Source organism: Ursus arctos, unplaced genomic scaffold, assembly GCF_023065955.2.
Source record: "Ursus arctos isolate Adak ecotype North America unplaced genomic scaffold, UrsArc2.0 scaffold_9, whole genome shotgun sequence".
NCBI classification, from domain to species: domain Eukaryota; kingdom Metazoa; phylum Chordata; class Mammalia; order Carnivora; family Ursidae; genus Ursus; species Ursus arctos.
This window is the reverse complement of record NW_026623111.1, coordinates 5,193,778-5,217,941: the sequence shown is the minus strand read 5'-3', so window position 1 is coordinate 5,217,941 and position 24,164 is coordinate 5,193,778. Positions and strand designations below refer to the sequence as shown.

The following is a 24,164-nucleotide window of genomic DNA, read 5'->3' as shown; positions in this document are numbered from 1 at the left end:
CTAAAAGACAGAAGCACATGGGGCAGTGGAGCATGGAGGAGCGGCCCACTGGGGCGAGTGGGGGGAAGATTCGGAAAGGCACCCCACAGCCCAGCCCGGCAAGGGTGAGTGGGATCAGCAGGCAGAGGAGTGACAGGAACAGAGACGGTGCTCCAGGTGGAGGGCCTCGAGTGTGCAGAGGCCCGGCAGGGCTGAGAGCCAGGTGTGCTGGGCGACCTGAGCAAGAAGGTGTGTGGACAGGGCTGGAGATGAAGCCAGGCCTGGCCCTTGGGGCCTTGTGCACCATGCCCTGGAGTTCAGACTTGGCTTGAAGGCAGTGCCTGGAGGGTTTGGGCCATGGGACAGCACCAGGCCTGCCTCTCAGAAAGGCCCCTGTCTTCCATGTGGGGGCAGAGCACAGGGGGCAGGTGGGAGGCTGGGACAGCAGGACAGACGTGAGCAGGGCCTGAGCCGGCTGTGATGGGTGTGGCAAGAAGGAAAGAGAGGGGGGTCTGAAGAGGCAGAATTGCAGACGTGGAAGATGAGGTGGGGGCTGAGAGAGACTCAGGCTGTGGCCGTGCCCAGCTGGGAGAGGCGTCCTCCCTCTGGGACTAGGGCTTCCTGCACACAGCAGTGCCCCCCTGGTTCCACGGACCCCATTCTGCAGGGGGAGCAGCTGCCCTCCGAGACTTCCGGACCCACAGGGTCCCGTTGGCCTCTGGTCAGCCTTTCCCGCCCGAGGGAGGTATCTTTTCTGAGAGTCTTGTCCTGAGTCGTGATGCCGTGATGGGGCAGGCGGCGGGGCTGCTGTTCTCAAGTCTGACCTCGACGGATCCACTCCTGAAGTCAGTCTCACCTTCGAAAATCTCAATCCCCGTGTCCCAGGCTCTCTGAGACTCCCAAGCCAAGGACGCCTGTGACCTTTGTTGTGCCTTTGCTCTTCTCTTCCGGGGCCAAAGGCCCCAGCGACAGGGAGGGTTGGTCGTAAGCAAGGGCCCTCTCTGGCCACATGCACGCACTGAACCCCCTCCCAGAAGAGCAGCCCCCTGAGGAGCGCTCTCTCTGTAGCCAGTGTTTTACCCCAGCCCCGTGAGGGGCGATTCTGTCCGCAGCCGAGGAGCAGACACGGGGACTCGGGGGCAGAGCCGGTCGGTCTGCACTCTGCTCACAGGGCGTGGGGGCGCCAGGAGGGGGCCCATGGCCCTTGGCAGACCCTCGCCGCTGGGCACTGAGCCAGGTATTTCTCTTCTCAGGACACCCTGGAGAGAACCATGGGCCGCGCGCACATGGCGAAGATGATCGAGTGCCTGAAGCTCCAAGTCCAGGAGGAGACCAAGTGCCAGCTGGCCGCGCTATCCCACGGCCTGGAGCTGCTGACCATCGAGGGGAAGCTCTCTGGGCGGCAGAAGGAAGAGCTGCTCAGACAGCAGCACAAGGCCTTCTGGGGGGAGGCAGAGCGCTTCAGCAGGGGTGAGTGGGCCAAGGCCGGGTCTGGGGTGCCCTCCTGTGCCGGGGTGGGGGGAAGGGGGTTGGGGCTGGGGGGCAGCCGGTAAGCGTCAGGAGACGTGGAGCAGCACGCGGGAGACCAGCACGGGCTAAGACGCCCTTCTGGCCCTTGGGGACCGCATCCCTTGATGGCTCTGAGCCCTGCTTGCATTCCCCATAAGGCTGCCCCTAGGGTCAGGGATGGCCTGCTGCGTTTAGCCATCAGTGATGGGCTCACAGAGGCCCCAGGGGCCTGCAGCAGAAGCACCTGGACCGTGCAGAGGGCAAAGGAGGGCGGCAATGCCCAGAAATGACGCAGCGCACTCAGCAGCAGCCCGCGGCCCTACACAAGTCCCAGGGCCCTGCTCAGCAGTGCAGGCGAGGGCGGGCAATGGCTGAGCATGTGGGGCAGGGGAGGGAACTGGCGTGGCTGTTTCTCATGCCCACCCCGGCTCCTGGGGCAGATCCTGGGAGGTGGGCAGGTCAGGGTTCAAGACACTGAGGGCATCCGAGACTTAGTCCAGGTCCCATCATTAGAGAGAAGAAGCTTATAGCTGCAGGGTGGGTCCCACCTCTGCCTCCAGCACCGGCTTCCCCCAGGTCCTTGGGAGGAGAGCTCATCACTGGTCCTGGTGCGGGTCCAAGGCTGCACGTTCGCCTGGGGCTGGGAGTGGAAGCACAGAGAGGCGGGGACCTCTCCGGGTCTCCGTCAGGACGTCTGCAGGGCACGGAGTCCATGTGCTTTACAGTTTCCCCCGCGGGCTCTGATGCCCACATAGTGTGGATGCCGTAGGACCAGGGAGTCTCCAGGGGTCAAGGTCATCCCAGGTCACCGTATCAAGATAGCACAGACCGGGGGGCTTACACAACAGACCTCTCTTTTCTCCCAGTTCTGAAGGCAGTGAGGTCCAAGAGCAGAGCGCCAGCCCAGTCAGTTCCCGGTGAGAAACCGAGTCCTGCCTGCAGCCGGCCACCTTCTCTCTGTGTCCTCACGTAGCAGAGAAGGAGCTTTCTCACACCTCTGCCTCTTCTTATAAGGCACCAACCCTACGGGATAAAGACCCCCGTTTCACGAACTCGTCTAACCTCCAGATGCAGTCCCAAGGGGGTTAGGGCCTTAGTGTGTCAATTTGCGGGGACGCAGTTCAGTCCATGGTGCCAGGTTTTCATCGCAGCCAGCGGCCCGGTCCTCTGTCTGCAGTGGCTTATGCCCCCTCCGCCACGCCTGCCCGCTGCCTTTCAGAGATGGGGTCAGAGGGTAGGCACTCGGAGCTGGGACCTCAGGACCCCAGCCAGGCCATTCCAGGAGGTCTTTGTGTCCCTCCGAGTCACGGCTTCTGTGACCACGTGGAAGGCCACTGTTGGCTGGAGCTCTGGACCGTGTAAAACCCAGCACATCTCGCCTTGGGGGTCATCGCACAGAGGGACCTGGGCTCTCCCAGGGGGAAGGGGCCCCAGCAGCACAGAGTGGCAGGGACAGGAGGCCGAAGCAGCCCCCACTGATCAGGCTCTGTTGAACTTGGACAAGACAGGGCGGCAAGGAGACAGTCGGGGTGGGGGGAGGACCCCGGGCAGAGGGAGGACTCTGGTCTCTCTGGACACCCGGTCACACTCTTTTCTTGGTGCCAGAGGCTAAACAGATTCTCAGACAAAACCCAAGGAAGTGTGCTTGTCTGACAAGTGTGGAATGCGTGCACACACGTGCGTGTGCGTGTGTGTATGAAATGCTGAAACAAACGTGCCCCAGAACTGCAGACCCCTGGGAGCCTGGCCGTCATTGGGTTCTCTAGCTTCTACACTCAACATGTCCCCCCAAAACCCAGGGGAGAAGGATCTGGCTCCCATCTTCTTTGTCTCCTCTCCCAGAAGCCTTCTCTGGGGTCCCACGCTACCCATGACCCCTCATCCTTCTCATCCCACCGCCCAGTCCCTCATCCGGCATGACACTGACCCTCCCTTCCTTCTCTCAACTGCTCTGCACCAGGAGCAGCCAGGCCCAGCGCCCAGTGCTGTTCTTGGCACGCTGCCGGCCCAGTGACCTGGGCGGGGTGAAGGGTGGGTTTAGACCCCAGCCTCTCTGCTTGCCTTCACCTTCCCCACCAGGCAGAGAGCCTGGCCCTTGGGATCCTCTCCTTCCTGCAGGTCCTGCTGATTTAATAGCTCATCCTCGTGATTTTTGAATCTCAGTTGCAGTCTGAGATGTCACTGTCTTCCTCCAGGTCCAAGCTCTTCTGTCCTGTCCTTCCAGCTGTCCCTCCCTGTGTCACTTACACCTCCCTTGTTTTTTCCCCACAAAAATGCCTCTTCTTCATCTCCTGGTCAGGTTGGCCGGTGGCCCTGCACACCACTAAAAGCAGTCTCTTGTGGTGTCCAGAGCACTGGGCCCAAGGGGAAGTGGGGGTCCCTTTAAATAACGTGGGGCTGTGGGCTTTGAAGGGCCAGGGGCTCCTAACACTGGCCTTTTGGAAGCACTTGTACCTGGAAGCTGAACCTATGTTTCTCATCCTGAGTGCGGGCAGGAGACTGCGATGGTCTTGCCCGGGGCATAACCTGCGATGTGCTGTGGCTTACTTTGATTTCAGAGTTTGTCCAGCGAGGCAAAGACCTGGTTAAGGCATCACTGGTTCACCAGGCAGAGGAGATGGCAAAGCTCGCGCTGGCCCAAGAAGAGGAGCAGAGCAGCTTCCTGGCTGAGGCGCAGCTGACCACCGCCCCGGGCGAGTTCCTCCAGGTGACCCTGCTCCCGACTCAGCCCCGCGTGCATGGGCACAGCTAGCCCGGGAGCGGCCGCACAGGCTGAGTGCTGTGGCTTCGTCCTCGTTACTGTGCAGGGACAGCCAGAGACTTTGGCATCAGCCAGACATGAAGTCAACTACTCACTTCCACGTGTCAGCCCAGTGACCTTAGGCAGTCCGGGGGAAGGGAGGACCGTGCACGGGAGGCTCTGTTGCAGGACCAGGGAGGTGGCCAGGTTAGAAAAGGCCCTTGTCTTGACGAGGAAGGGGACAAGAAGACTCACTGGACAAGAAACAAGAGGCTACCCCCCTTGAGGGCAAAGAAATGAGCTGACGCCGACACAAACTGGGATGCCTGGGGCTTGCGGTTCTCAGAGAGAGAGGAAAGCCCCGCCTTGGCCCCTGTATTCCCCTGCTAATGGCTGGGCCTGGGTGCCTGCTTGTCCATCCTGCACGTGGTCAAGCATTTGGGCACTGGGGCGCCTGGAAATGGGTTGGAAGGCTGCTTTGCTCCCCGCTGGCCCTCAGCTTCCGCATCTGCACGGTGGGAGCCATAGTGTCCACATCCTGGGTGGTTAGGGTGCAGGGAGACCAAGCAAGGGGCAGCCACCGCTGGACTGTTGGTCTGGGCTCTTCGGCTCTGCGCTGACATGAGCTGCACCTCGTCTCGGCTCTGCCAGCGAGAGCGAGGGACAGTGACCGGGTCCAGGCCCCACCCAGAGCACGGGCACGGGACCTCCCTGGGGCCAGCGTGGTGGCAGCAGCAGCTCCCCAGTGAGAAGCCAGGAGAAGACACCACCCCCCCCACGACAGAGGAGAGGCATTTAGGTCCTTTTAAGGTCCAGCCACCCCACCCCCTCACGGAGCCTCCTCCCAAGGGCCTTCCGGGTCACAAGGTGGGGGCTGCTGTTTCTGTCCTGGAGAAGATGCATCTGAAATAAGGCTGATGAGAACTGCTCTCTGCTGCTCGGAGATTTCCGGCCCTTCCCCCGGCATCGCGTTGCACAATCCTGAGCGCAGGAAAGGTGGCCGGGTCGGCTCTGCGCAGCACCTCGGCACAGGCCAGGCAGGCACATGCTGGTGCTCAGGAGACTTGGAGGAAGGAAGGAAAGGGGGAACAGATGCATGTAAGAATGGATGAATGAGTGAACAAATAAATAAACGAACAAGGGGCGTTTTCCCCTGTGGACCTCCGGGAGATGAATCTGTCCTGTCATTGTGACCTGCCCTCTGATAGTGTCTGGGGTGCCCACTGCACCCCTGTGCCTGCCCCATCTCCTCCACATTCTCTGGGCTCCTCAGGGCTCAGCCACGTGGTCAGCTAGGTGGTGGGCTCCACTGGGTGGTCCCCAGGGCCTGGGCAGTGGTCCCCAGCAACTCATTCACAGAATGATGTCTGGGTGGCTTGTGGCCAGGAGATCAGGTTTGCAATTTTCAGCCACATGATATCCCTGTGCCTCAGTTTCCTCGTATATAAATCAGGGACAGACATCCTTCAGATCTGAGAGTGGCCCTCTGGGGGAATTTTTCTAGGAAAATTGGCATTTTCTCACGTGATTCAGCTCCCGTTTTACTCGCAGAGTTTTCATGCAGTCCTGGAGAGGCAGAGGCTGACCCGGAGTTACCTGGAGGAGGAGGAGAACCTCAGAAACACCGAGGCCGTGGCTGGGCTCTGCCAGGTACGTGGCCTCATGGTGGGACCCGCAGAGAACCCTCAGGATCTGCGTGTGCATGGGAATCCCACCTCCTCCTAGGCCAGGACCCCAAAGATGCAGGCGCAGGTCCCACCCTGGCCCTCTGGCTGGGCAGCAGGAAAGCCACACGCTCTCCATGGGTCCCTCCCCACATCACCCACCAGGGTCCTACCTAAGGCATCTTCCATTTCCAGGCTGCTCAGGACTCTGACCTCCAAATGTCCCTAGAAGCAAAGGCCTTTGGAAGTTCACCCAGGATGGAAAGGAGGTGGGCTTTTGTGGGAGTCAGTGGGTAGGGCAGTGGGGAGGACGGAGGACTGGCCCTGGAACAGGAAGGCCTGGGTTTGAGGGCCGACACCACCTCTTTCTCCCCGGGTAACCTCGTGCAACTCCAGAATGGGGAGGGCGATTGCATGCTGGCCAGAGGACTGACTTTGAGAGAACAGGGGAGACCACCCGTGCCCTCCAGAGTGACAGGGGCCTCCAGGGAGGCGATGATGACTGAGACACAGAGCCCCTGCCTCGGGCATCACTCAGAGCTGCTGCAAGGCAGAAATGCAGACATCTCAGTGCAAAGGAAATTGACAAGTGCCATAGTGATGGGAAGCACATACGGGCTCCACTCCAGGCTCAGCGCAGGTCTGCGTCCAGGCTCTTCCCCGTCCTCACTGTGTGGCCTTCAGATTTTACTGGGCCCCTCCAGTTTCCAGTTTCCCCGTCTGCAAAATGGGGATAATGATAGGCCTTCTTCATGGAGGTGGTATGAGAACGGAATGCGTGTGAGACCCTTAGGCAGCAGCTGGCATCCGGGACACGCCTGATCCCAGTTGGCTCCCGTTACAACATCCCTGCTTACAGGTACAGAGGAGAGGCATGAGGGATGCCTGGGGTTAAGGCCAGGTCAAAGGCAGCTGTCTGCAGGAAGTGATGCCTGAGCCAAGCTTTGAAGGGGAGACAGGCCCTGTGGACAAGGAGTCAGGGGCGTCCCAGGGCCAGACAAACGTGTGAAGGTGGGACGTGCAAACCCTCAGGATCGTGGCATCTGTACCGGGTGAAGAGTGTCTGTATCGGTCAGCTCAGCTGCTGTAACAGAGCACCTAGACAGGGGCCTTAAACACCAGACATTCATTGTCTCGCTGTTCTGGAGACCAGAAGTCCAAGGTCAAGGTGTGGGCAAGGTTGGGTTCTGGTGAGGACTCTCTTCCCGGCTAGCAGATGGCCACCCCCATGCTGTGTCCTTCCCTGGCCTTTCCCATGTGCTCATGGAGAGAAAGAGCTCTGGGGTCTTCCTCTTATTAGGATACCAGCCCTATCAGCTTAAGGCCCCACCCTATGACCTCACTTACCCTCAGCCACCTCCTTGAAGGCTCCATCTCCAAACACTGTCACATTGGAGCTTAGGGCTTCAGTATTTGAATTTGGGGGACACAATTCCATTCGTAACAGTAGCCCCCAAAATGTCTTATCCCCCTGGAATCTCAGAATGTAGCCTTACTTGGAAGTAGGGTCTTGGAAGATGTAATTAGCTAAGATGAGGCCATACTGAATTAGGGGGAATGACTGATGTCCCCACAAGAAGACCACTTGCTGCTCCGTGTATGCTGTGTGGTAGAGCAGTGACATCCAGGCTCTGGAGACAGATGCCTGGGTTCCAATCCCAGCCAGGCCATTGGCCAGTTATGGGCGCAGGAGCAGCTTATCTAACTTGTGCCTCAGTTTCTCCATCTTAACAGCATTCTGATGCACAGCAGAGTTTGAGAACCAGTGTCATGGAGGGAATGGGGTAGGTCCAGTGAGCTCATACTCATGGGGCCGATGTTCTCGATGCCCTGCCCTGTGGCCCCCAAGCCTACCTGAGCCCACCTCCAGCAGGGGACAATTTCCAGCAGGCTGACACTCCTTCTCTTGAGCTGGGATTGGAGTCTAAGATCTTGGCCAACTAATGCCACTTTCCTGCTCCATAAAGCAAGGCCAAAATGCCCATCGGGTGTTGCTGCTGGAGGAATGAGTAGTGCGTAGAGAAGCACCGGGCCAGTCTCAGTGGATGGCGGCAAATATATCAGTTTCGATAAAGGTTTGTGCTGACCCTGAAGTGTCCACAGCCTTGTCCCGCCAGTGATGTCCTTAGGATGTTATGTATTTGGTTTTCCTGTGCCTGGGTCTAGTTGCCAGGCCTGTAGAGTGTGGGCCATGAAGGTAAAGACTCCCTTTCTTCTAACATCAGGAGAGGCGGTCAGGTGTGAAGTCCCGGGATCGAGCCCTGCATAGGCCTTCATGCTCAGTGGGAAGTCTGCTTCTCCCTCTCCTTCTGCCCCCCCTTGTGTGTGTGTGCACGTGTGTGCGCGTGCACGCGTGCATGTATTTGAAAGCTCCCTTCGATGGGTTTCCTCTGTGCTTTGTGGAAAGCCCACGGCCCCACCCAGGGTGAGACCATGACTTGTAACCCCATCACATGCTCTCGGCTTCAGGAGCTCTACCGCGGCACCATGGAAACGTTCGAGAAGTTTGTGGATGTCCTGTTCCTTCAGACACTCCCGGGCATGACCGGCCTCTCCCGGGCAGAGTGTGAGTACTTGAGGCAGGAGGTCCAGGAGAACGCAGCCCGGCAGCTGGAGCAGTCAGATCGCTTCCGGAAGCAACAGTGGGAACTCTTCCAAGACCTCCTGGAGCAGGACAAGCAGGTGCGCATTTTGTACAACTGGGGCTGGGCTCTACAGTTTTTACACTTAGGAAGAATAAGGAGCGAGTTCGTTCACGGAGCATCCCTAATGCCTGTGCTGGGCACTTTCCCGACACTGCGCCCTGCCCGGCCCTTCACAACAAGGTGGGCGGAGAAGAGAGCGGAGGATGGGAAGGCAGTAGATGAGGCCTCCAGCCGGCCCATCAGGAAAGGGCAGCAATGCCTGTGCTCAAGAACAGCAGAAGTCAACGATGGAAGGCAGCTCGTAGGGGAGTGGACTTGGGGGGGTGTTCACATGGAACTCTTGCTTTTCAGTGAAAGCCTGTTTCCTTATTAAAACCAGGTACCCACGTGGTAGATAGAATAATGGCCCCCAGAGATGCCCACATCCTAATCCCCAGAACCTCTGAATAGTCACCTAAAGGCAGAAGGGACCTTGGCCATGTGAGTGTATTAAGGATGTTGAAATGGAGAGATTGTCCTGGAGTATCCAGGGGGCCCCACTGTCATCACAGGGTCCTCCTGAAAGGGAAGGAGGAGGGTCAGATAGAAGAAGGGAGGACCTGAGCAGAGGGCGGTGTGATGTGGCCATGAGGCAAGGCACACAGCACCTCTTGAAGCAGGAAAAGGCCGGTGCAGACTCCCCCCAATCCCAGGGATCGAGAAGGATCACAGCTCTGTCCGCACTGATTTTAGCCCAGTAAGACCCATTTCAGACTTCTGACTTCCAGAAATGTAAGATAATGAGTTTGTGTTATTTTAAGTCACAGAATTTGTAGTCATGTGTTAAGGCAGCAATAGGAAACTAATATACATTAATTTTAGTTTTAAAAAACCTAAAATGTATCAAATAAGGAGGAATTTCCAAATGTGACAGACACTAAAACACCTGCATTTCCTTTCTCTCCTGCCTTCCTGCACACCACAGGCTGTAACACGAACATGTTCACTAGCCCAGTATCTAGCAGGTGACGTAGTCCTGGCCTATGAGACAGAGTGTGGTCCCTGCAAAGAGCTTCCCTTCTAATACGAAAGCCAACTGTTGATAGGAGAAATCCCCTTCTTCGGCATTCCCTGTTCTTCCTGTCCAGAGCGTGTGAAGAAGGCCTGGGGCATGCCAGCCTTCCTTTGACTTAGAGGCAGGATGCAGGAGAACAGAGGCAGACGGGCTCAGGATGGTAGAGCAGACAGTGGGCGCCACTGTCCCAGCCCTGAACTGCCGACCCCTTGGGAGCCGTTATAAGAAACAACCCCTGTCTCTTTATCATGGGGTCCAATTAGTTACAGAAGAGCACTGCCTCCTGATGGAAGAGAGGCTTTCCAAAGCAACAAACCAGAGCTGTCCAAGGTACCAAGTGAGGAAAGGGGGTCGTCGTGCCAGCACGGGGCTACTCTCAGCCATGGGGCAGCAGAGGGCCTCGCTTCCTGTTAGACCTCCTTCTAATTTTAGTTCAGTCCTCTATCAGTTGGAACATGTCTTCCTCTCATTGCTGTCTGTCTCCTGCCCTTGACTCTAAGTTCCTAGAGGACAGCAACTCTGCTTTTCATGTCTTCATTCTCTTATTCAAAGTCCGGGGGCTGAGACACAGCACACGCTCAGTAAAACTTGGCTGGATTACCAACAGTAATGCAGCTTTGGACATTATCACAGGGTCACCTTATTATTCTTCCAAGGGATGTAGTTGAAGCTGACTCTATTGGATTCATGCCCAGACCCCTTAATTTATGGTCTCTGGGGAGGAGGGGAGGACAGGTTGACCCTTTGAGCCAAATATGCCTCTGATGAAGGCTTCCCAAATATGAGGGAGAGCCTTTGAGAGGCAGCTGTAGTTTGCAGACGGGCCCCTAACCTTGGAAGCTGGATGTGTGGGTTTGAGCCAGTGCAGCCCTGTCCAAAGGCTGGTTGGTCTCGGCCGCTTAACTGACACCCCTCCCCCCACAGCTCTGAGGTTTTGCAAAACTTGCTAATCTCTCAGAATCTCTGCTTCTGAGTGAAAAGTAGGGGTCAGAATACCCAACAGGTTTGCTCTGAGGTAATGCAATATAAGACCTTTCACATAGCGTCTCTCTCATTATTTAATTATATTGACATTGAAAAAAATCCAGAATCTCATTTCTGATAAATTACTAGACCAACAACCATAATACATCTGCAACCCTCTGGTTATGAGTCTTGAATTATTTTAAACAAATATTAGATGATGCGTAGCTTCTGATTTTTACTTGCTATTTATTTACTTAGTAAACACGTGCATGTGAATTTTCAGTGGCTTGTGCGGAAGGGTTTCAGGAGGAGTTCTGCATGCAAGAAGCAAGCAGGATGGTTAATGACCTCATCAACTAATTAAATAAGTATGACCCAAGACTGTTTTCTCAATGCGTATATGTCATAATTAATTTACTGATTGGTTGTTTAATTGCCTTAAATTGCCACAAGATGTTTAGAGGTCTCTGTGCAATCTCACTTACCATATTTCCTCCGTGATGATAAAAATGAGCGATGAGCTTTCTATGATTCAGATGAGTATTTAGTCTAAGAAGAAAAGCACCAAAAAAACTTCATGAAAAATGAAACACACACTCAGACTGTGCAATGCACTTCCCACATTGTTTTCTTCATGTCCTGTTACTCAGGGAAGTTGTTAAGTATTATGGAATCTGCCGATTACCCGATTGGAACAGATTGTAGAATGGTGGTTCTCAAAACGTAAACCTGTCCTAATGTTGCTCTCTGGGCTTTTCGCCAGTCCACTGTGCCAGGTTCCCCCAAAGATGTCCCCGTCCTAATTCCTATTGGCTGTGAACATGGGACCTCACAGGGCACAAGGGACTTTGCAGATGTGATTAAGTTCAGGATCTTGAGACGGGGAGATTCTCCTGGACTATCCAGGTGGACCCAGTAGAATTACCAGGGTCCTTATAAGTGAAAGGGGGATGCAGGAGAGTCAGAGTGATGTGGTTGGAGCAAGAAAGTCTCAGCCAGCCATCGGTGGATTGAAGATGGTGGAAGGGGCTACTTGCTGAGGAATGCAGGTGGTGTCCAGCAGCTGAAAAGGGCAGGGAGGTGGAGTTTGCCCCAGAGCTTCCAGAAGGCATGTAAGCCTGCTGACACCTCCAGTCTAGCCCCTTGAGCCCCATTTTGGACTTCTGACCTGCAGAACTATAAGATAATGAGTTTGTGTTGTTTTAAGCTACTGAGTTTGTGGTAGAAACAGCCGCAATGGGAGAGTAACAGACCACCACATGGGACTCTGCACTTCTCACAAGGGATGTGGCGGTGGGTGTGGTTCATAGCACTTCCCATCGTCAGGAACACCCGTGCGGCTGTCAGTCCATCAGGTGTTAAATCCTGGCACCATCTCCCACTCTCCCCACTCTTTCAGCCCCACAGCAGGTGGGTTTCCATCACCTGGCCACCGCACCTGCTTCCACCTGTGCTGAGCTATCAGGCCTTGCCTGCCACACTCAGCCACAGCGCTTGGACTGGATCCTGTTCTCTCCTGCTCTCCATATTGTGAGATCCCTGTCCTCCAAAGCTGGGCTCTCCCCTCCTCCTTGAAACAGCTGCTTGACTTTCTCGCTTCTCCTGCCATCTCAGTGTTGCTCTGCCTCAGTGTCCTTTGCTGGTACCTTCTCACCTTCGCCGTGTCTGCCCCCTGGAGTGGCCTGGGACACAGCCTGGGACCTGCTCTCAGTCCGCATGCACTCTCTTGGTAACCCATCCAGTCACACACCATCTGTCCTGGTTCCTAATGTTGCATGACAAATAACCACCAAGCCAGCACCTTAAGACAACACACAGTTATTATCCCACAGTTTCTGCGGGTCAGGAGTCCACACACAGCTTCACAGGGTCCTCTGCTTGGGGTCTCACTCCTGCAGTCCAGCCTGTGGCTGGGGTCTCATCCGGAGGCTCAGCCGGAAGAGAATCACTTCCAAGCTCACTTACATGGTTCTCGGCAGGACTCCATCCCTTGGTTTTTGGACTGAGGCTGGCACTCCCTTGTTTATGTCTCCAGCTCAGAATGCATTCCAGACTCTGCTCCCTGCCTGAGATCTTCCTGTATGTGATGAATAGGCATGGCCCTGTCACATGCCCCAAACAGAACTGTTTGTCATCCCACCCAGCCCGGTCCATCCACACTCTTCCTCTGTCTTCCCGTCGACCAGGCCAAAACCTTTGGGGTTGTCTCAACTCACCCTTCTTTCACCCCCAACATGCAACTGACAGGAAGTCGCACAGGCTCAGCTTTCTGTCTAGTCCAGAATGGAGACACTTTCCTCACGTCTGTGCCACACCTCTCATCCGATCACAGTGACGGCCAGCCCCCCTGGTCTCCCTGAATCCACCTCCCCCCACTGTGGTCTACTTTCAACCCCCAGCCAGAGCGATCCTTTAAAAACATACCACATGACACTAATTTTTAAAGTTGCACATTTTAAAAACATTTTAACAACCTGGATGTTGAGATGCATCATAATTTAATTGGCAGTGATTCATCTCCCTTAGTGATACTTAAAATAATTGTACATTTTATAATTGCCAGCCTATCCGGTTTGCTAAAAGACATAGTCACGTTGTGTCACTTCTTTGCTCCAGACCCCCAGTGGCTTCTCTTTTCATGCGGGTAAAGTGAGCATCCTCACCATGCCTTATGAGGCCCTCCATGCTGGGGCCTGGCTTCCCTCTAACCTCCTCCTTCGGCTCCAGCCACACTGGCCTCCTTGCGTTCCTCCCGTTCACTGGGTGTGCTCCTGCCTTGTTCCACCTGCTGAAGTCTTTGCTCCCATGTCACCCTCACACGAGGCCACCCTCACCATGAGCCCTACCCTGACTGTGCTTTTTAAAACAGCAATGCCTCCCTCCCTCAGCATGACAATGTTTGCCAGAGGCGCTGGCTTTAGAACCCAGCCACCTGTAAGCCCGCCCCATTTATGGGAGAACACTGCAAAATCCTCCATGTGTACCAGGCATGCTCTGACTGCTAGTTCCTTCTCCCTTTCTCTCCTTGGTAACTATACACTTGAAACAACGAGTAAATTTGCCCAAAGCCACAAAATTACCAGGTCGCAATAACCAGGTCAGCACTCTAACCCATGGAAGCAGCTTGTTGCTTCTGAATTTAAACATTCACGAGCCAGCATTTGATAGCTTTGGAGAGGTTGGTGTGACGACTGCAGGCATCATGAAGTCTGATGGTCTTGGTCCCCTCGACTGTGTTTGAGTCCTGATGCTGTTTTTACCTGTATTCTGAAGTGCCCGCTAAGACCCCCCATATACTTGAGTTCATTTACCATTTGGAGAAGCAAGGCTGTACAGAATTTTCTTTTTTTTTTTTTCTTTTGAGAGAGAGAGAGTGAGCAGGGGGATGGGGCAGAGGGAGAGGGAGAGAATCTCAAGCAGACTTCCCGTTGAGTGCAGAGCCTGACACAGGGCTCAGTCTTCCAGCCCTGAGATCATGACCTGAACTGAAATCAAGAGTCAGAGGCTTAACCAACTGAGCCACCCAGGTGCCCTGGCTGTATAGAATTTTCTACGAAATTCTAGTCCCCTCAGCACTCTGACAGGCTTTTGTAGACTCCTTACAAGAGAAGTCAGAGACTGACTTTAATGAGACATTCCAAGGGCACCTGGGTGGCTAAGTTGGTTGAGCATCTGCCTTCAACTCAGGTCATGATCCCAAAGTCCTGGGATCGAGCCCTGCGTTGGCCTCTGCACTGAGCATGGAGTCTGCTTGAGATTCTCTCTCTCTCCCCCTCTGCCCCTCCCCCTTGCATCTCAAAAAAAAAAAAAGTTCATAAGTCAGGCCATAAAGATAAGATCTAAACAGCACAGTCGATGATCTGAGGCTCCTATGTAGGGTGTTTGTAGATGATATGAAGGTCTCCATTGAGAAGCCCAAAGAAGCTACAAACTATTACAACTACTCAGATTGCCCAGTAAGTTTCCGAGATACAAAATCAGCATCCCAAACCATAGGTTTCCTACACACCAGCAGCATGCAGTGATAACATCAATAAGGATCCTCTTCGGAATAAAAGATGTAGGGTGCCTAAAAATAAACCTGACCGATGTGTGTAAGAGCTTAGTGGAGAGGTGTATAAGCTGTTGTTGAAGGCATAAAGTAAGACTGAAGAGAAACGCCATGTTCTTGAATGGGAAAATTTGATCTTGGAAAGATGGTGATCCTCTCCAAATTAATCTGTGTGTTCAGTCCATTTACAAGAAAATCCAAAAAGCTGTTTTCCCAAACTTGCTAAACTGATGCACAAATCATATGAAAGGAAAAGCAACCAAGAATAGCTAAGACAGTTTGGTATAAGAGAATCTGGGAGAATTTGCCCTAATGGCTATGCAGTCTTGCTATAAGCAACAGCAATTAAAGCAGAATGGCGTTGATGCAGAAATAAAAAGACAGCCCCAAGGACTCAAACAGAGAGCCTGAAATGACACTGTGTATATATGGAAGCTGTGTAAGATAAGGTGGCATGACAGGCCAGTCATAAAAAGATAAATTATCTAATAAACAGTGCTGGGACAATTAGTATCCATTTATGCAGAAAAAAATTAGATGCCTTTCTCATGCCACAGAAATGAATGTTCAACGTTTAAAGATTTAAATGCAAATTAGAAATTTAGAAAATCATTAGAAGGAACTGTAAGAGAAAATTTTAATGAAATGGGGGAGAAAAGGATCTTTTAAACAAGAAACAAAAGGCATGTTCCAACAAAGTGATGATGGGTGAAGTGAACTTGAGCTGACCCCTGTTGCTCTGTGCTGGGTCTAGGTGTGGATGGAGGAACATGCCCTGTCCTCCGTGCTGCAGACACACCTGCAAGATGACCACGAAAGCATCATCCACCAGGTCTTGGGCCGACTTGGTGGCCTCAGTGAAGAGTGAGTACGGCTTTCTCAAGGGTGGGGGCCTGTGTCTTGTGTGATCTCCATGCTACCCTCAGTGTTCTCATCTGTTAGGTGGACACATTAACAGCCCCCTGCTGTTCTTACAGTGTGATTTTGAGACTAACCAATCTCTAAGTGTAAATGTGGAGAAGAGTGATAGCAGAGTGCCACTGATAAAGGCTTGCAGTTAGAATTGTTCTAGGCAAATCTTGCCCTCAATTTTCTCACCTATAAAATGGGCTAATAATACCTACTTCATAGAGCTGTCTTTCATAGGAACATTTTAAACACTTTTTTGGAAGTATAATTTATGTGTATTATTTTAAATGTACAATGCAACGATTTTTGGTAAATTTACAGAGTTCTTAGCTATGACCATGATCCAAATTTAGAATATTTCCATCATTTAAAAAGCCCCCTTGTCCTCATTCTCAGTCACTCCCAATTTATTAATAGATCTGTATTCTTCTCTATTTTTTCTTTTTTTTAAGATTTTATTTATTTATTTGAGAGAGAGACAGAGAGAGAGAACAAGCCAGGGGGAGGGGGAGAGGGAGAGGGAGAAGCAGACTACCCACTGAGCAGGGAGCCCAATGGGGGCTCGATCCGGGCTCTCCGAGATCATGACCTGAGCCAAAGGCAGATGCTTAACCCACTGAGTCACCAAGGCACCCCTCTTTTCTACTTTTTCTGTAGCTATTAGTGTAGTACCATATTTCCAACTTACTCGAAAATATTTGTTTTTCCTTGTTTTATATGAGAAAAATTATTTTGATAGAACCGATTTCTAGTTGCCAGCCTTTTCCAGGACACTAGTGTGTGTATATATCAAGAAGTAGGTGGATAGCTATTGTATTGGCTAATATATGGAAAGGAGATGACAATAAGCAGAAAAGCCTTGTGAGCCATGCTAAGACAATAGGAAGCAATTGGAAGATTTGTCCAGCCTGAAAACCTCTGTCTTTTAATTGTACTAATATTTGGTCCATTTATATTTAATGTAAATCTTAATGCTAATATATTTGGATTTTTAATCTATCATCTTACTGTTTTTTTTATGTTTGTTTTCTGCTGCTCTGAGTTCTCCTTTCTCATCTTCTTTTGGATTAGGTGGGGTTTTTTTATTATTTTAATTTATCTCTATTTTGGCATGTTGGTTATATATTCTTTTACTTTGCTTTTAGTGGTCCAAAGATTTTAGATTGCATCCTTGATGTGTCATATCTGATATACACTAATATATTCCTTCTTCCAGGCAATATGGACACCTTAGAACACCTTAATTCCATTCATTCCTCTCTCATAGAGTACACTTTTTAGTGGGCATTTCACTTCTCTATTTTCAACCCCATGAGATATTATCATTATTATTTTATGCAGTCAATATTTACTTAGATTTGCTCACATATTTATCCTTTTTGTTGCTCTTGATTCTTTCCTGTATCTTTAAAGGTTCCATCTGAGAGTATTTTCCTTTGCACAAAGGTTCTCTTTACTTCAGATCTGCTAATGACAAATTCTTTTAGGTTTTGTTTGTCTGAAAAGGTCCATCTCACCTTCATTTTTTTAAAGATTTTATTTATTTATTTGACACAGAGACAGTGAGAGAGACAGCCAGTGAGAGAGAGACAAGCAGGGGGAATGGGAGAGGAAGAAGCAGGCTCCCAGCAGAGGAGCCTGATGTGGGGCTCAATCCCAGAATGGTGGGATCATGCCCTGAGCCGAAGGCAGATGCTTAACGACTGAGCCCCCCAGGCGCCCCTCTCATCTTCATTTTTGAGGAATGTTTTCATTGGGTATAGAATCCTAGTTTGGTTGTTATTTTTTAAATGCTTTTTAAGATAATCTTTTGTCCTCTGATTTCGTTATTTCCAGCTGCTTTTAAGATTTCCTTTTGTTCTTTGATTTTCTTCAGCTTATTATGATATGTGGTTTCTGTGGGTGTTTCTTGTTTGTTTGTTTGTTTGTTTGTGTAATAAATCTGCAGTGCTTCTTGAATATGCTATGGTTTGCTTTCATCAGTTTTTGAAAATTCTCAGCCATTATCTCCTTAATATTCCTTTTGCCCATTCTTTCCCTACTTTTCTGGAGCTCCAATTATACATTTTATTAGAATTTTTCACCATATCCCACATACATCTTATATGCTATCCTGTATTTTTCTTTCTTTTGTTCTCTGTGGTTCAGACTAGGCATTTATTTTGAGCTATCTTCCAGTTCACGCTCTCTTAAGCAATGTCTCATCTGCTGTTAAATCCATCTACTGTTCTTAAAGATGGTACTGAATTTTCAGTTCTAGAATTTCCATTTGATTCTTTTCATAATTTTCAGTTGTCTCCTGCAATTCTTCATCTTATCATTTAATTTATTAAACATTTTCATCATAACTATTGTAAACGTTTTGTCTGATTATCTCAATATCCAATATTTTGGGGGTATGTTTCTATTTTCTGTTTTTTCTCTTTATTTTTTAACTAGTTCTTATCTGTTTGCAAGTCTGGATATTTTTATTTAATGCTGGACACCATAGCTGAACATTGCAGAGATAATTTAAGATTTTGAGTAATGGGATCTTCCCCCAGAGAGGAATTATCTTACTTCTAGCAGGAATTTCACATAGTGGCATATCTGCTACCCCGTTTGTGAATGTAGCTGATTCAAAATTAAGCTTCTATAAGGGATGATTCCTTCTTCTTAGGACAAGAGCCCCCAGCTGAAAGCCTGGAGTGTTTTCCAGGTTTCTCCTCCTTGGTAGGTTAACTGCCAACACTCTGTTCAGCTTTTCAGGCTGTCAGAAAATACCAAATGCTGGGCCTCTCTGGTAGGCCAGAGTTTTTCACTTGAGTCATTGAGATGGGAACTCAAAAATAGCCCACAATTTCAGTTCTGGATGTGTTGATTTTGAAAGTTATGTAAGAAATTCAAGTGGATGTCTACTGAAGACAGCTACATATATGCATCAGAAATGGGACAGGATATGATAAAGTTGACAAGATGATAGATAAAAGAACAAATGGCTGAATACAGGTGATCAGCCATGTCTAAGAGAACAGGCAGCATGAGATGGGATAATTCCAACCTGCTGCCTTCTGGAAGGGCTCCCTGGGGAGCGTGGCTACTTGAGGCATTTCTGGGTACCTCAATGTCGTAGGGCTGTCCAGAGACATGGAACGAACAGGAGATGTACGCATAGGCCGAGAGGTCCCAACACCAGCAGCTGGCAAGCTGGAGACCCAGGAAAGACAGTGGTGTATTTCTAGTCCCGAGTCTGAAAACTTGACACCCAGGAAGAGCTGATCTCTCAGTTTGAGTCCAAAGGCAGGGGGAAAAACCCATATTCCAGACCAATGCAACCCATGGGAGGGTCAGCTTTTTCTTATCTTCAGGACTTCCACTGACCAGATGAGGCCCACCCACATCAGGAAGGGTAGTCTGTTTCACTCAGCCTACTGTCCCAAGTGTTAATCTCATCCAGAACCACCCTCACAGAAACACCCACAATAATGTTTGATCAGATGTTCGGGCATCCTGTGACCATTCTGGCTGAGAAAGCTAACCATCATACTCAGTGAAGCCAAGAGCACTGACTCCCAGCTCCGTGCCCACTTTCCTCAAAGGTCCACATGGTGCATCCTGCAGGGGCATGACCTGCTGCTGCGCTCCGCCCTCCGGAGGCTTGCTCTCCGGGGCAGCGCCATCACCACCCTGACCCACATGAGGCTTTCCGGGAAGAAGAGCCTTCTCCAGGAGCTGCGTGAGCAGCACGCCCTTGAGCAGGGCTCCTCCCAGTGTCTGGATGAACATCAGTGGCAGCTGCTCAGAGCCTTGGTAAGATCCACATGTCGCCCCCTACCGGCCCAGCCAGGCAATGCCACTCCATCAGGTTCCGGGGTCAGTCATGTTTGCCAAAGTCCAAATCTTGCCGCCCCTGTTGTTGCAGGGTGGGACAATGGCAGCCTCCTGGGGGTGGGGGGCACCCAATGTGCCAGGGAGCTTTAGTGTATGCTATATTGAGAATTATGCTAAACATGGATATGAAGTCAGAAAACAGATCCGTACAGTCATCATCAGGGTGCTGGGAGGAAGGGGCTCTGTGATTGGTTTTAAGATTTGAACAAGTCGAAAGAAAGGATTTGTAAATTGTGGGGCTGGGACTTAAACCCAAGCAGGCTGACTGCTCTCATGGAGCCACTGAGCTATTGGAGCAGCTGGTGTTTTGACCCATTGGTGAGGGAGAAGCTCACAGTCACTTTCTTTCTGCCCAGGGGAGCTCAGTGGGCAGCAGGTAGGACTGGCCCTCCTACCACTGACTCCCTCACCTCCTCCTCCAACTCTGAGTCCTATAGGAGGGGCAGTCCCCAGGCCCTATATGTCCTGCCCTGGCTTCCGTGATATCCCAGACTATGCTCAGACTCAGCTCTGGCTTTGAAACCTAGCTCTGCTGTGTGACTTTTACAAAGTTACTTAGTGTCTCTGGGCCTCTATATCCTCATCACTCCCAGTGTTCACGCCTCATGGTGTTTTGGAAGAATGAGGAATTTCTTGTATGTGTGAGAGGCCACAGATGGCACCGGGCACACAGTAGGTGCTCAATAAATGCTTGGGGGGTTCTTCAACAGACACCCTGGCTCATCCACTGTGGACTTTGCAAGCCCAGAGGTCCCCACTTTCTGCCGCTTCTCAATCCCTTCCTCAACCCTCCTGGGGCCCTGGACTGGGCCAGCCCCACATCCTGGCCCTGGTCCTGGCCGGAGCTTCCGTGAGGGGCAGCAGCGCGGCTCTCCCTCTCTTGTCCTCTCCAGGAGGCGCGAGTCATGGAGGAGGCCGGCAGGCTGGAGGAGGAGGCACAGCAGACGCGGCTGCAGCTCCAGCAGCAGCTCCTGGCCGAGGCCCAGGAGGTCGGGCGGCTCCTGCAGCAGCACGCAGAGCGAGCCATCGGGCAGGCGCTGCTGGGGCACGCGCGGAACGCAGCCACCAAGAGCCGGGCCAAGGACAGGGATGACTTCAAGGTGCGAGCCAGCCCCCGTCCCGGGGAACCCGAGGGGCGAGAGGGATTGGGCTGGGGCAGGTGGGCTGGGCAGACAAGGGGCAGGATTTGGGCAGAGCACCCACACGGGGCACCGGCCCAAGAGCGTCTGGCCTGGCGGAAATTACCTGGCTTCTCCGAGCCTCCTTTCCCTCATCCAGGAGAGGGAATGGCTGTCCTCCCGGAGTGGTGAGGTTTTCCCTCTCCTGCCTTATTCTGAGCCCTGGCCCAGCCCTTACAGCAGCTCTGACAGGGGTGCGGTCTCACCCAGAACTGCCCGGTGGTCAGTGACAGACGCAGGATCCTGAGTCAGCCTCCCCCCAAGAGAGACGTGGACCTCTCCTGCCCCTGGCTGCCTCTGTGGACACGAGGCTTTGCGGAGTTGCCCTGACAGCTGAGCAGTGCAGCTGAAATCAGTTCGAGTGGCGTGGGCGGTGGTTTCCTCCTCGTACTGACGATGATAAGCTGTAGGAACAAAAATAACCGTGGTCAGACGTAGCAAGCACTGTACTTCTGAGTCCATCTGTGTGCATTGCCTGCCCTGTCTCATTAGGCTCGCACCAAAACCTTGCACGGAAAGGTTAGTTTCCTTGCCTTTGCTCAGATGGGAAAACTGAGGCTTATCACAGACAAGAGACGTTTAAAGGCTTCCAGATTTAAGAAGTGGCAGAGTTGGGACTGGAACCCGGGCTTGCCTGCATGGCCAGCACGTGCTCTGCTCCCCCTGGCTGCCTGCCACCTCGTGCCCTAAGGAGAGGCGAGATACGTCCACTTGTGACCGACGTCCGCAGGAGGTGTGTCCGTGGCCGGCTCAGGTCTGAAACCAGCAGCCGGCTCGCGTTGCGATGTGTGGGGACACTTCCCGGCCACATTCAAGAGCCCGTTCCTTCAGATACAGTCACTTCACTTATACACACAGCAGAGAGATTGGACCCACGTCGCTGGGACAACCCCCTCTAGTTCCAAATATCTCACATCTGGTGCACGTCACCCAGACGTCAGCTCACTGGCCAGAGCTGGGTCATACAGCCAGCTCCAGACCACCCCTGGCCAAGGAAGTAAGATCACCGAGACGGGAGTAAACCAAGCACGTACTCTGCCTGCTCCCGGACCAGTCAGGGTTGGGAGTAGTGGAAGCTAAGTACCAGGACGAGGGGAGGCAGGGGACCGCATGTGTGTGTGACTTCTCTGCTGAGTCTGTCGCCTCCCGCCACAGAGGACGCTGATGGAGGCGGCCGTGGAGAGCGTCTACGTGACCAGCGCTGGGGTCGGCCGGCTCGTGCACGCGTATTACCAGCAGATCGGGAAGGTCATGCAGGACCACGAGGAGAGGACACTGCAGCATCGGAAGACCCTGCAAGGTACGGCCCCCTCCTCAGGGCAGCTTCATGGGCCACACGCCAGACGTGCTCTTAGTTCGGGACACACGATGGCATGCCAACGTTTTCAAATGTTATTTGAGGGAGTTTTTATTTTATTTTGTTTTGTTTTGTTTTCTGCTTTGCCCCCCCAAAAAGGTCTTTTTAAATCCCATTGAAAGAAGTATACATACACTACAGTAGGATTTTTAAAAAGTAGATGAACCAGGACGGGGATGGGACAGTGGGATGGAGTCTGAGTGAGGACATGACCTGGGACATAGGCCATCCGATCCCTCCCTAGTGGTGACAAGGTTTTGGCTCTGGGCTTCCTGGTGGCCCGAGAGATAGGCACCTCGTCAGAGCTGTGTAGTGACAGCGAGTGAGAACAGGCCAGCAGCCCATACGGTGTTCCTGAGAACCAGAGAATTCCCCCCGTGGGCTCTCGTAGGAGGCCACCTGGGTGACAATGGACAGAACCCCCGAGGCCAGCAATGACACACGTAGAACAATAGACAAAAGCCGGTTTCTTCCCGGCTTCTGCTGGTAATGCCCCTCCCTGCATCTGAGGGTTCAGAACAGGCTGGAACCCCACGTTCTCTGACGGGTTTTGCCTGGGTTGTCCGGGGATCAGCATTAGAATCGATCCCTAGACCAACGATGGGCAGCAGGTCCTGAGCGGTCTTCTGGGTGAGCTCAGCAAACACCTTTTCTTCCCCTTGTCCTGCGGAATCTGAATCCTAGATTTGAGTAAAATCTGGGCACATGTCTGGAAATCTGCCCGGTGGCTACGGATACATCACCGTTTTCCAAAGTAAGCGTTGGGCTAGGCCCGCAGGAAACAGACGAGATGGTCACGTGGAGCATTCAGGGGCATTCACTCCCCCTCCAGGCCTTGGTTTCCCCCTTTGTGGGACCAGGGTTGGACTCACCCTCCATGCGTCCTCTCAGCTCTGATTTCCTGCTTCCCTGATACCCCAGCTCTGATCTGAGGATTTCTCAGTAAATGCACTGAAATGATAAACTTATTGGCCACATAACAACTTTTGCTTCATTCAATACTCTTTGTTATTGAAGAGCCATAGAACGTTATGTTCCTAGAGATCATCCAGGTTAGAGACCATCCAGGTTAAACCTCTGTGTGTTCTAGAAGGCCCCTCCCCCTCCTCCAGGGGCGCAGGGTCTGTGATGGAAGCCGTGCTTTCTCACGCACGCGGAGCCTTTCCCAGGGGAAGCGTGGGTGCTGGGTGCTGGGTAAACGGCACGCTCTAAGAGCAGGGGTCCCGCTCATCTACGGGCCCCAGCCCCTGTACAGACGTGATCCCCAGACATGCCCCTGATCTCGTGTGCTGCACGGTCTAGGTGAGAGAACGGAGAATTACAAGCTGCGGACAAAGCAAGGACTCGGGGAGCCCTCGTCAGGGAGCCCAGTGGCGGGTGGAGCTGGCGAAGCCTGCAAGGCGGTCCACCAGAGGTGAGCTTCCCCCCTGCTGCCGTCTGCTGCACACCTAGCGGCTGACGGTGTGCACCTGTCTGACTGGGGAGGCCCGTGCGCCTCTGCCTGGCTCCCTGCTGGACACGCGGCCGCTCGGAGGGGCCTGCACGAGGGAACAAGGGAGTCTGGGCATGGCGGGTTCCCCCAGTGCAGACTCTGACACGAGGATGGGGGGCAGGCTGTTTACTTTGGAGGTGACCGTGGGAAGCCCAGTGAGGGAGAGGGACGTGAGGCCCGCAGGTGTTGCCCGCTGCTGCCGTAGCAACAGCCGGCCGTGGAGCACGTGCTTCTGCAGCTCAGAAGTCCCTGCGGGTGCTGCTGGGTTTTCTGGGCCTCACGCGGCCGAAATCGAGGTGTCAGCCTCTGGGCTCTCGCCGAGGCTCTGGGAAGAACCTTTCCAGGCTTGCTCAGGTTGCTGGCACCGTCAGGTTCCTGGCAGAGCTGAGGTCCTGTTGCTTTGCAGCTGTCAGCTGGGGGCTGCCCCAACCTCCCAGCGGCCTCTCCCCGGTCCTTGCTCGCGGCCCCTGCCTCCCAATGCTTGGAAGCCTCTGCCTCCCTCTTTGATCACGTCTCCCTTGACTCCAGCTGGAGAAACTTCTCTGCTTATAGCATCCCAGTGATTGAGACCCACCCAGATAATCCAGGATACTCTCCAAATCTTAAAAGTTGCTGACCCTGCTCAAGCCTGCAAGGACCCAACTGCCATGTAATGTAACGTCTTCATGGGTCCCGGAAATTAGGGACACCTGTGGGGTCAGTGTGTGACCAACCACAACAGAAACAACGCAAATCAGCCTCGTAGAACAA

At 52.7% G+C, this 24,164-nt stretch overlaps 1 protein-coding gene across 4 annotated transcripts in view; it reads left to right on the top strand.

Annotated features, from left to right (window-relative positions):
• The window catches only part of EVC (EvC ciliary complex subunit 1), a 63,208-nt gene that overhangs the window by 31,654 nt on the left and 7,390 nt on the right, over positions 1-24,164 (top strand). For all 4 annotated transcript variants that reach the window (XM_026514379.4, XM_026514378.4, XM_026514376.4 and 1 more), the window contains 9 exons: positions 1,233-1,449; positions 4,047-4,195; positions 5,780-5,878; positions 8,362-8,574; positions 15,363-15,472; positions 19,096-19,306; positions 20,281-20,487; positions 21,721-21,865; positions 23,225-23,336. In XM_026514379.4, coding sequence (XP_026370164.2) covers positions 1,233-1,449; positions 4,047-4,195; positions 5,780-5,878; positions 8,362-8,574; positions 15,363-15,472; positions 19,096-19,306; positions 20,281-20,487; positions 21,721-21,865; positions 23,225-23,336 — 1,463 coding nt within the window. The remainder of the gene's footprint in view (positions 1-1,232; positions 1,450-4,046; positions 4,196-5,779; positions 5,879-8,361; positions 8,575-15,362; positions 15,473-19,095; positions 19,307-20,280; positions 20,488-21,720; positions 21,866-23,224; positions 23,337-24,164) is intronic.